The 13,231-nt window shown below is 45.9% G+C and overlaps 1 protein-coding gene across 11 annotated transcripts in view; it reads left to right on the plus strand.

The window, feature by feature from the left end:
• LOC133354772 (voltage-dependent P/Q-type calcium channel subunit alpha-1A-like) overlaps window positions 1-13,231 on the plus strand; it is a 200,697-nt gene that overhangs the window by 132,227 nt on the left and 55,239 nt on the right. For 10 of the 11 annotated variants that reach the window (XM_061571878.1, XM_061571881.1, XM_061571885.1 and 7 more), the window contains 5 exons: window positions 1,120-1,283; window positions 2,881-3,032; window positions 4,740-4,887; window positions 9,872-10,001; window positions 11,684-11,743. In XM_061571878.1, coding sequence (XP_061427862.1) covers window positions 1,120-1,283; window positions 2,881-3,032; window positions 4,740-4,887; window positions 9,872-10,001; window positions 11,684-11,743 — 654 coding nt within the window. The remainder of the gene's footprint in view (window positions 1-1,119; window positions 1,284-2,880; window positions 3,033-4,739; window positions 4,888-9,871; window positions 10,002-11,683; window positions 11,744-13,231) is intronic. The other variant, XM_061571879.1, reaches the window with a different exon arrangement.

A 13,231-nucleotide genomic window follows, 5' to 3' on the forward strand; every position in this document is an offset into this window, starting at 1 on the left:
TGTGTTTTCTGCTGTGTATTCACGACTAATTATTTGCAACATTTACTGCTGGATGAAGGCCTTCACACCCCACGTTGGTTGTGGCAGTTTGTTTGAGTATACCATGCTCGCGCTGGACACTGTGATTCGGTAAAGGCGGAGAGCATAGATTTTGGAGCACGAGAGTTGAATAGAACAATATATTCCGCTGCACTGACCTGCGCTGCCTGCCACATAGCCATGCCACATTTTGCACCTGTTCAGCACTGTGGTCGCCCAGCATGTATCCATGCTAAGCCCTACTTAGCTTCCAAGTTGCGATGCGATTGGGTACATTTTGGGTCTATCTGGTCCTGGGCTATGGCGAGTGTGGTCGGCGCTGTGTGTGTGTGTGTGGTTGTCCAAAGTGGTTAGCGCGCTGCGCGCAGGTCCAGTGGTTTCCGCGCTGCGCTATGAACCCGGTGACGTGAGTTCGGGTCCCACGTATGACCAATAACAGTGGCATATATTTGAACTGACTCAGCCTCAAATGAGTACCTGGTGCGGTGCATAAACATCGCCGCTCGGGAGACAAAGGCAGCCGGGTGTAGTGCCGGCCACCCAACCCCTCGTGTGACATGCGGGCCTTCATAGGTGCTCTCGAAAAGCACTTGCTCCAAAAGCTTTTGCCGCTGCAACTTGGTATGCAGGAGGTCGTGGGTTCGATTCCGACCCTGACACCTGTATATTTGGAGTTTCCACGTTCTCCTCGTGGTTGCGTGCATTTTTCTCCGGGTCCTCCGTTTTTTTCCCTCCGCATTTAAAATCAACATGCGTTTTAGAGTATGTGGCTGCAGTACATTTCCACAAGATAATCCACTTCGCTGGGCTATCATTTGTGGTCACATCAATACTGTATTTATGTATTTTTTACTTCTTTCGCACCGTACGTAGCCAACCGTCCTAATTAGAGGTGCGGGGGGAAGGACAACAAACTAAATGCAAAAAGAAGTTCTAAAGAAATAAAAAAGAGTGATATAGCTCAGTGGGCCTTACCTGGTAAGATAAAAAAATGGTTTAAATAGTAGTCTTAAGGCTTAAGGGAGGGGGATCTTTGTCTTTTTTTGCACCGTCGCTCACACTGCCTTGTGTTCCACAAAGATACCTGCCCTGGCCGTGCAGGGGATGGAAGGGGAGGACGAGGACCTCGCTCGGGGCAAGAGGCAGCGCCACCGCGCGCACTCCACCTACGAGACGGACGAGCAGGAAGAGGGCAAAGGTCGTTGCCGTGACGACCCCGCATCCAAGGAGGCCCGTCAGCGCAGGTGAGGTTACACAACACAAATAAAAACGAAGTTTTCCCGTGGCCCGTTCTCAGCCCCACTGCCATAGGTGACGGGCCTCGCTGCGTGCGCGGGCGTTGGGTCTGTAACTCCGCAGCAATCCATTGATCAATAAAGCTCATTCTTGTACACTCACGGTACATTCGATGAAATTGTGCAACATCTAGCATCTGCAATTAAATGGGGCGCAAAACAACTGTGGATAAGTCCTCACAATAGGCCTACTTTTTCAATGAATTCCGGGTTATTCCTCCTATCCGTGTAGACGTGCGGGTAATGCGAAGATTGGACACGTGGGCAATGGGAGGCCATGTGCACGAATAGAGGGCGCACGTAATGGGATGAGCGGAGGAGTTCCACCGTGTTTGCAATTTATGCAACGAATGCACAGACTAGAGAAGCAACCAAAACTGAACAAATACGACAGGGTTGGGGTGAATAGGGGGGAGGGTTGGGAAGAGGGGGTAAGAATCATTGAATTGTTACATGCCGAATTAAACATATATTACAATTTTCATATGGTAATTTGGAGAATGATTAGTGTTATGATTTCACACGTTTCTTGCTGCAGCATTATCATCACAATCGGTAATTTAGCGGCTGCATGAATCAACATGTAAATACTCCCCCCCCCACCCACCACGTGTCCCAGTGTGGCAGAGCAGAGCTCAAGAGACGAATTGAGCAGATGCGATGGTTTTGCAAAAAACAATATTTTCGCTTTTCTTTTGTGCCACACAACAACCATTTGTAGCCTTCTAAAACATGCACCCACCCCGGTATCTCATCAGATAGCACTTCGCTTTGGCTTGGGGTTCAAACGATGTGAATGTTCGTGTGTGATTGTCCTGTCGTGAGACCTCCTTCCCCTGGGATTTTTTTTGTTTGTTTGTTATTTTGCACAGTTCTGAAAAAAAACTATCACCGGGAGAACAGTAAGCCTGATGTGTAAGGTCAACGGCACAGGTGACGTAGATTTGTTTAAAAAGGTGAATCCGAAAGGGCATCTTGTGCTGTGTTTTCTTACGAAGTTTAACACCATGGCTCTGACCTATGCAGTCAGCTGGTTGAGTGTTCGTAGCTGGTAAACGTGGTTTGCAATGCGCGCTTACAAAAATAACCTGATAAAGGTGAGTTATTCCAAGCCGTATGTCATATTTGGAAGGAGCACCCTTTACGTTAACCCAACACAAACTTTCCAAGGTTCAATGAACAACCGGTTCAAATGTTAGCCTAACATTGAAGGCAGGGCAAGATGAAAAATGTAGCTTTTCGTATTTTATATCATTATAAGCGTCGACTTCTATGATGTTACTTGGTATAACTATTTGTTCCTGTACAGCTTAAATATATGTTCCTCATATTAAGATGCTAAATGAATCAAAATTATTATAATTATTACTTGTTTATATATGTGACACATTGTTGGTTTTCTAGCCTTTCTATAACATCTTTAGAATGACATCTCTCTCTCTCTCTTAACAAAACGACTGTCTATATGTTTTAATTATTTTATCGGTTTTCCTTCTCTTAAGCAGTACGTTTTTATTTCTTCACTGCTTTTGTTTTTTTTCTTAAGCAGTAAAGCCGGCCACATGGAAGACCTGAAAAGCTCCGACAAGACGGACGTCAGCAGTAAGCTGCCCAATCAGAAGATCAACAAGATGGACCCATCCGTGAGGATTCCTGTCATGATTACGGGGCCCTCCGGGGAGTCTGCCCATGCGCCAGGTGCAGTAGTAGCAGCAGCAACAAAGATAAAGAGCTCCGCTGTACTCTAGATGCACCTTTGGGACAAGTACTGTGAGCGAGCCAGCCTATTTATTAAGCGGGCCCATCTATAGATTCATGGAGGCCTCGGGCGACAGGCCATTGCAGAATGTCAGGTGGAGACAGGCTGGGGAAGAGGATGGGGGGAGAGGGGGAAGGCCTTTTTCATTAACAACAATACAACGGGGCGTGTTGTGGGACACTCTTTTCGTGAGGCCCGGAGCAAATGTCAAATGCCCCCCCTCCTCCACAACCCCTCCCCTTTTTGGGCTTCCCTGTTTATGAAGGCCGTGGTGTGGCGAGCACCCCAACCCCTGGCCACCTTTGTTTCCCACCCCAGTGCTGGTGGCTGCACCGCCGCGCCGAGTGCCCACGTGAGGCTGGGGCGAGCTAGGGAGAGGCAGGCCCAGGGACCGGTTGAGATAGTTGTCACCGACTTCAGCCCCACGCTGGTTTTGACTCCGCCTCGCCGGGTTCGGAGCGCAGTTGCTCGGCCCACTCCGCTGCCGATTCTCAAAGTGGCAACCACAACGACGCAGACAATACGGGCAATCAAATAAGAGCGTGAAGATGACAAAATTGTTCCAATCGCATTTGACCTTTAAAGAATGGCAGCGTTCACACATCACTGTGGTCTCTAACGTGCCCATTATGTGAATCGACAGACGCTTGCTATGCATTTTAATGGCGAATGATGGTTTATAGAAAGAAAGAAAAGTGTGGAAAAAGCAGTGCTATGAACATGAACCTGGCGACCTCAACTTTGATTGCCGGCCAAAGCTAACATCAGTGGAGAGTGATTTCTTAACCAAGTCATGCCCCCCCCTCGCCCTCCCATCTTCACCAAGACCAGCATGGTGAAGTATGGGCAAATATGACCCCTGTGACTGAGATGACATGGTGAGAGGCTTTCATCCGGCAGTGGATTGGCAAAAGGGTGCTGTTAATTTTCGATTTTTTTCGTCAATGATAAATATCGCAAGATAGGCCTTCTGCGACAGAATTGGGCTCTTGGTGGCCACACTGAAGCAATGTTCTGCTGTGGTGAATGCGTGCGGTTGATGTGTGAAAAGGCCAATGGGGTTAGATCGGGTAAAGCACATTAAGACTGAGGGTTATTGGGTAGCGAGCAATAAGCATAACTATTACGCATTGCGGATGGATTAATGTGTGTGATGTGAAGCCTTTTGATCGTTTCAATTTTCCTCTTAATCTGAAAAATATTTATTTTCTTTATATACTCCCGTAATGACCATTCCAAGAATAATGTACGACTTCCGATGGAAACTTAAATAAACACAGCATCACGCTCATTGTACGTATTTTTTAATTAGGACAAAGGATTTTCTCGTATCTTTTATTTACATATATATATGTTCTGTCACCTGCATTTGTTAAACGCAAGAACACAGATGGTGTTGTTTACCAACAAACACGCAGAAATTCTATACGGCATAGTGCACGCCACCAATATTGATCTTTAAAAAAAATGTAACCAGCTCTTTTGTACACAAATGCATTTGTCAGGCGGTTTAAATACGCTCTAGTGTGTTCGTCTATTCATGCACACTGGACGACAGCTGTCTCTTTATTTATTAACCCTTCCTGCCCATTGTCTTCGGAGGGTGTTGGATTTCACGAGTGTCATTTGTGCACTCCTCCGATCAGACATCGGCGCCCTGGTCAAACTGAAGAAGCCGGATGAGGTGGCCGAGGAGGAGAAAGACGAGAAGGGAGATAATGATGACGATGATGACAAACGTCATAAGCCCATCCTGCCGTACAGCTCCATGTTTATATTCAGCTCCACTAACCCGTAAGTACAGGACCTTTTGAAAATGCCTTTATCACCTGGTCGCGTTCGAATGAACCTCATGGCTGGACCCCGGGGTCCCGAATAAACGGAAGTCAAAATCGTTATGAAATCATTTTATTTTGGTGACTCCGTCCCACCGCGCACATAAACGCCGCGACCCGCCTGGCGCAGATCATTCTGTTGTCGTGTTATGTCCAAACGCAGCGGCGAGGACGAATGCGCAGAAGAGCTGAACAAGCGAATGCACTCCATACTCGGGTATGGGCAGGATCATAAGTCTTATCCGAAGCTGCTCGAACTGCCTACACGACTTAAATCCTTTGTCATAACGGTATGCATAATACAGTGAAACTGCTCTCTTATCTTCATTATTATTTGTGACCTACCAATGTCTGCAGCCAGGATCAATCGATGACAATCATATTACCTCTGTGCAGATAAGTTTTTTTGCGGTTAAGCCATAGTCCCCACATACCGCTCATATCAATGCGGATAAGAGGAGCGGCGACCCACTACTCTGTAGAGTAACATTGGTATAAACGCTTGTTACAATATGAACAGCGCATTGTAAACGCGTACTATTTTATGTACTGTTTACAAAGTGTGTTCACAAATCCACACTGAGAAACACGATGATTGACAGGGGGGTGTAAATTATTTTTTCGATAGTGTATTTAAATAGAGGTACTGCAGGTAAGTAGTTTTCAGTTTTAAAGGCATAGTTTAACAAGACAACACTTGCCACCATCCTTCAAACCCATTGGTGAAAAAGAACAAAGTTTTTGTTTACATTATAATATAATGTTTACGCGAGAGCCGGGGGTTCAAATACTGCACGTATAAAACATTTACGATTGGAAAAGTAGAGTCTCATTGGACACGTTTATTGCGCGCGGATGTGGAGTCGTGAATAGTCGCTCGCGCGACCCCGATGTTTCATGTTAAATGTTAATGTGAATATTGGCTTTGGAAAAAAAGAATGTTCTACACATGAGGCATTATGTGGCTTTGGCATTTATGTGGACGGAGAGCTCCAGAAAATGTCATATTAAAATTGATCTATTGAATTAATGTTTTTAACATGCACATGCTTTTTTTTATCCTGCATGGGATGTCATAGGAGGGCAGGGTAGCTGACTAATTTACTCTGACTCAGAGGTTACCGCGTGTGTGCGTATATGGTTATTCTGATCACTTGAATGTGGGAAGCAATTGCGTAGTGGTTAGCACACTTCCTTACAAAACCCGATGCCCTGGGTTCAATTCCCAGCCACGGTAAATATCAGTGGCGATTATCTTAATCGGTTCTTGGCCTCCCTGAAGTCAACATTATAGCTCCCTGCGCTAAGAACTCAGCGACTGGGAGTCCAATTGTCATCCACGGCTCAAATTGGCGGTGATTGATTTCCGAATTGATCCTGAGTCTCCCCCGCCCACCTCTCCACACCTTCACTAAGTGACTTACCAGCATGGTGAAGTATGGTCAAACAAACGCCATGACCAACGTGGCATTGGGTACGGCTTTCAAACAGCACTGGATTGACAGAGGGCAGCAAATTACTTTTAAGAGCCTCAACTATAATTGAATAGTGGACGCTGGGTGCGGCAGGAAATGTTCATTCCGCTTTCTTATCTGGCTATTCTGCTGACGGGGTTGTTTTCGAATAGCTGAGCTTCATTCTAAAATAGACAGGAGATCTATATATATATACTGTGGGTGGCAATGTGTGTTTGCTGGTGATTTGCATATATTTAACCTGCAAATCTCATCTCGTCACTCGCACTCCAATCGTAGCAAGCTTGGCTGCAGCAGCAACCGAACGGGAACATTAATTTAGCTCAGCAGCGGTTTTGTTTCCCCCTCCAGGGAAACCTACCGTTGAAAAAAGTGGCTTTCAATATTTAAACACGGCACACGTCTGTACAGTTCCTCTCCTCGTCTGTGAAAAAAAGAGCTTCCTAGCTCATCGGATTCCTGCTCCAGTCCGAAGTAAATATTCTGATTCTGAACCGCCGCTGCGTGAACGTCTCCGCAGCCACTTGACCACGTGTCACCACGCTGACCAGTGTGCGGGTGGTGGTGGTGGTGGAGGGGTATCATCGATGTGGGAGCGTAGAAGCACAGTACAATGATGGATTTTTGCCACACTGTCCTACGCTGTCCGCAACGTAGTCCCCGCGTTCCTTGTGACAAGCCGTTTCTTGCACGGTAGCCTACCACTTAGCTCTTGGGATATGATGGGATCAGGTGCATTCTGGGGCATTTTCATTATAGGCAATCAGAGTAGAGGATGTAAGGCAATGTATTCATTGGTATTGTGTGTATTCTTTTGCACAATGTTCAGACCACTTTTTGCTTGTATATATTTACTAAGCAGAGGTTGAGCCTGGTTAGTACTTGGGTGGGAGACTTCCTTTGCAATACAAGATGCTGTAGGTTTCGGCTGTGAGGTTTGGGCCAAAAAACCCAAACACCCATGTGTAGGACCCCTCCTTTATAATAGTGTTGAGACTCGGCGAGTTTCTCCTGGGAAAATAATCTCACCAATTGACGTGCATTTAAAAGTCCTGCATGCAACATCTTCAATGTATTTTGGAGTGCAGGGTTCAATAACTTACCCAAAATATGGATAATTTGACGTTTATATTAGTAGTTTTTGAAGGTACGCGTGTAATCTTTCATAGTACGAATTAATAGATAATATAGATGTTTAATGAACGGGTAGCTGAAGCAATACATTCTTGCACACTATTTAATGGGGTGTGTCATGACCTCACGATTCAATTCAGGCCATCTCGTGCGTTCAACTTTTAAACCCAAATGAAACCGTTTTGGTTTGAACGCGATGTTGCATTGGAAATGTTTCCCACAATTCCACAGCAGCTGTCCGCCCCACAGCAGCTTGGCGTTGTCACAGTGTGGCTAAGCAGGAGAGCGAACGGCTCACAATTGTAAGAGTATGAGAGGGGGGTTGACTCGGCCCATCGTCCCTTTGGGGGTCGATAAAGTGAGTAACACTTTGTAGGGAAGTCAGAATCAGATGTTTGATTTACACTGGAAGAGTGCAGCTCCTTGTCACGGATGTCTAGTCAACAGTGGTTGTTCTATGGTGAGTCTCGCCCCTGCCATAGGAACTTGGAACTTACAGCACTGACTTAAAGCTGTATACTGTAGCTGATTTGACACAGTACAATATAAAATCTGATATTATTTTCAATACAAATTGTCTTTGTTTATAACATGATTGGCAAGTTATGAAGTGCTTACAGTACGAAGTGGTAAGTTACGAAGGCTAAGAACGCATCCCCAAAGTGCTAATATTGTAAGTTATTAAATATACGAAGTTTAAATATATGCACGAAGCTCCAGGAACGTGTCTGCTTCATATATCTTTGTATCCCTTCGCCCACGGTTGGCTACGTATGGTGCGAAAGAAGTTCAACGTGCACACATACATAGACTCACACAGAGACCCATAGACTCGCACAGAGACCCATAGACTCACCACACAGAGAGCCATATACTCACACAGAGACCCATAGACTCGCACAGAGACCCATAGGCTCACCACACAGAGACCCATAGGCTCACCACACAGAGACCCATAGACTCACACAGAGACCCATAGACTCACCACACAGAGAGCCATATACTCACACAGAGACCCATAGACTCGCACAGAGACCCATAGGCTCACCACACAGAGACCCATAGACACACAGAGACCCATAGACTCACACAGAGACCCATAGGCTCACCACACAGAGACCCATAGGCTCACCACACAGAGACCCATAGACTCGCACAGAGACCCATAGGCTCACCACACAGAGACCCATAGACTCGCACAGAGACCCATAGGCTGCGCCACACAGAGACCCATAGACTCACACAGAGACCCATAGACTCACACAGAGACCCATAGGCTCACCACACAGAGAGCCATATACTCACACAGAGAGCCATATACTCACACAGAGACCCATAGACTCACACAGAGACCCATAGACTCACACAGAGACCCATAGACTCACACAGAGACCCATAGGCTCACCACACAGAGAGCCATATACTCACACAGAGAGCCATATACTCACACAGAGACCCATAGACTCACACAGAGACCAATAGACTCACACATAGACCCATAGGCTCACCACACAGAGAGCCATATACTCACACAGAGAGCCATATACTCACACAGAGACCCATAGACTCACACAGAGACCCATAGACTCACACAGAGACCAATAGACTCACACATAGACCCATAGACTCACCACACAGAGAGCCATATACTCACACAGAGATCCATAGACTCATCACAGAGACCCATAGACTCACACAGAGACCCATAGACTCACACAGAGACCCATAGACTCACACAGAGACCCGTAGACTCAAACAGAGACCCATAAACTCACACAGGGACCCATAAATTCACACAGAGACCCATAGACTCATCACAGAGAACCATAGACTTACACAGAGACCCATATACTCACACAGAGACCCATAAACTCACACAGAGACCCATAGACTCACACAGAGACCCATAGACTCACACAGAGTCCCATAGACTCACACAGAGACCCATAGACTCATACAGAGACCCATAGACTTACACAGAGTCCCATAGACTCACACAGAGACCCATAGACTCATCACAGAGACCCATAGACTCACACAGAGACCCATAGACTCACACAGAGACCCATAGACTCACACAGAGACCCATAGACTCACACAGAGGCCCATAGACTCACACAGAGACCCATAGACTCACACAGAGACCCATGGACTCACCACACAGAGACCCATAGACTCACACAGAGACCCATAGTTTGTTGACCAGCCCCCCCCCCCCCACGCACATCTACGATTAGCACAGTCAGCTACGTACGGTGCGAAAGAAGTTCAACGCGCTTACGTACACATCGAGCTACGGCCGTCGTGCTTTAACAAATCTGTGCTCTTTTTCAGGCTCCGAAGGCTGTGCCATTACATCGTCACCCTCCGCTATTTCGAGATGTGCATCCTGCTCGTCATAGCCATGAGCAGCATCGCGCTCGCCGCTGAAGACCCCGTGGAGGCAGACTCGCCCTGGAACAAGGTGGGGGCCGGAGGTCGCGTTATGTCTACGTACGTACGTTGAACTTTTAGGTTCGCGACGTACGTAGCCAACCGTTGCTCGTCCTGGACGTTGCTTCGTCTCTTGGTTCCTTGATGTTGATCCATGACTCGCGACTATTCAATGCAATGAAGCAAGTGAGTCAGAAGTTTCAAAATCTCAGCCACAAAGCGCGGGGGCGGGGGGGTGGAGCGGCCGTTACAGAAACATGCCAACCAGAACAAAAATCAAGTAGCTCATATCTTATAGATATTTGCCTCAGTTGTGTGTCCTTCATGAGATCAAAGCTCCAATGGAGTGCCATTTGTTATTTAACATTGACTTATGTTTGTGCGATGTTTTCGTGTGATGCACAGTAGTAGCTTTGCGCTAATTTCAGTTTTTCCTCATTGCTGTATTTTACTTTTACTTTCGTCCCTTTGGTGACCCAGGTCAGTCCTGCAAATGAGACTACTCTAACCTGACCTCTTGAGTTCTCACTTGGTAGAGCAAAAAAAAACTTAAAAAATAACATAAAGTCCTTCCCCCCCCCCCCCCCCCCCCCCCCCCGCTAACAATGCTTCACACTTGTGTAGGGCTATCCGGGATGCACAGCATAGGCGTGTGTCTACAAAATATAACCAACTCTGAGCTCTTGTGAAATATTATTCGTCTTTCGTACGGCACTTCCCTTTACTTTGGCCCTGAGATGGATCTTTTCAACTGTTGTTTTCAAGCCGGGATGCCTTTTGTGGGCCGTTCGTCCGCCACTTCGATGACATCCGTTGTGCTTTTGCAACTTGCAGGGAAGACCGTGGAACAGGTTGTCTCCAATTGTGAAAGACCATTGTGACGAACGGCGAAATTAACGGAGAGGACGTCCATTTTGATTCCTGTATTCGGTGCAACCGTCGCATATTCACCGCGATCGCCTCATCGCCCGCACAGGGCGCAGCGTTGTCTGTGCATGGTTGTAGCTGCTGTTTTCTCGACAGATGTTCACAAATCTGACCTTTTACAAATTCGCTTACGTCTAAAGCACAGCGACACGTTACCCCCACGTTCACAGCAGAAAGCCCTTTTTGTTTTTTGCTCTGTGACCTTTTCCTACGCGTTGCGACTGGGAGTATCTATATATGTTCGCCTATCCGACCTTTTCGCATATCCGCCTATACCTATGTTCTCAGCGAGTCGAATTTGCGATGTTGTACCGTGTGAATTGAATGTGCAGTGAACAAACAGGTGGTCTGTTTTCATTAAAGTAGTGAACGGACCTGCAAAGTCCATTTCTCCATGCGAATAACATCAATTATATTACTTGTCAATCGGCCTTTGATGCTTTTGTGCACCGATGTGTTTCAGCAGCAATGGCTATTTAGCTTTTTGTGGAGTTGCACGTTCCTTGAAAGTACGCCCACAAAAAACTCCTGGATCGTAATTCGAAAAAAGTTAGGCTATTGCATGCCAAGTGTCGTAGCGTTGATGGCAAACTTTTAAATTAACCACCAAATATAAATATAAAATCATAACTGCTGCTCTATTTATTGTCAGAAATTGCAGTGCATGCATATAGCGAATCTCAGAAGGAGGGTATTACTCGGTTTGATAAATGATTCACTCGGGCAGATATGATGTTGCACTCAACGTTGCTGTGTCTCTCCTCGTGTTGTTTCCCTCTCTTTCAGATCTTGAGAAACTTTGACTATGTTTTCACCGGAGTGTTCACTTTTGAGCTCTTCATAAAAGTATGAATCCTCATCATCATACGTCACTTTTAATTTCACGTACACCTCATGCGAGCTCCAGCAAGGGTGGGCAAGAACAGACTTCATTTTTTGCTTGCAAGTGGAAGTGCACATGAATGAACAAAATATGCAAATTACCGTAGTGCATTGGTATAAGTATATTGCATTTGAAGAAGTTAACAGGTGCAACTAATGAAAGCGCTCGTGCAAATTCTTGGCACTGCCCTATAACGTCAAGTTTCTTAAATCCCGTTTGTCTCAGTACGCGCTGCATGCACCACGGCCGATTAGTAAAGACGCGTGCGGTGAGGTTTAAGTGCGGGTGCTCGCATCACTTCCAAGGCGTCTGGCCAGCGTTGAAGAGTAGGCCAAAATATCCAGAGCTCCCTCGAGCGGGAAACTCTTCTGCCTGCAGTGTGGCTTGAACAAGCACCTGCAGGGCTCCGTATTTACATGTTTACTTAACTTATACGAGACGACAGCACTGAGTTTCAACTGCTGATATGCGTCTGGACTTTCTCGCGTTTCCTTCCGCACTCATTAAGCCAAACACCCCAAAGTGGCAAGACCGTGGTTGCCACCGGTCCCATTTTTTTTCCCAGGATCATCTTCCCTTTGAGACAGCTGTGCTAAGACATCTATCTGTATGCCCTACGCTAAGACATCTATCTGTATGCCCTACCCGGTACCGTAAACGTCCCGATTGTGCCAAATGTGTAATAATACACCTGTTTAACACGTAGGCAAATCGCCCGATGGTGCTGGATGTAATTACCAGCGAAACGTCGTACTACTCAAAATGTAAATGTTGTGGATTTACTCTCCAACACACTGGTTGGCTGAAGTAGTAGCTAATTGGCGTTTTGTTTAAGTGACAAATCCCTTACTAATTGGCTGTGCCGGGTGGTGTAGGGTTACGACACATTTATACTTACGTGATCTAACCCATAAACCTTTATTAAGAATAATGCACCTCTCAAAACAATTGGAATGTTCTTCTCCCCTCTTCTGGTATTATCAGATATTCCCATTCCCATGATTTTATATATAGCGCCTCGAGAACAATTGTTTAAGGGCACTCTATACATTTCATTTATTATCTTAGAGGCAACCCAGGTTCAAGTTGATTTGTTTAACCAGGTGAGAACTCAAGAAAACCTGGACAGTCTCATCTGCAAGTTTACCATCACGATCAAAGCAATAGCCCTCAGCAGTATCCTTCTCTCGAGACTAATTGGGATTTTGTTGCATACATAATCCTACATACAAAATCAATATCAAATACATAAGTAACAAATTTATCCCAGAATCTCATCACATAATTTCTAGAATATTTCCAGTGAATCAGGTTCCACAACACGTTTGGGCAGCCCGTTCCAGACTCCCCACCTCTCTTTGCATATTATTCTTCATGATTATTACTATTAGAGTGGTAGATTAAATAAATATATACTAATTTTTCAGTCTTATTTGGTACAGTATCTCGTA

This window comes from Lethenteron reissneri, chromosome 48, assembly GCF_015708825.2.
Source record: "Lethenteron reissneri isolate LAM-NWPU_2019-01 chromosome 48, ASM1570882v1, whole genome shotgun sequence".
Lineage (NCBI taxonomy): Eukaryota > Metazoa > Chordata > Hyperoartia > Petromyzontiformes > Petromyzontidae > Lethenteron > Lethenteron reissneri.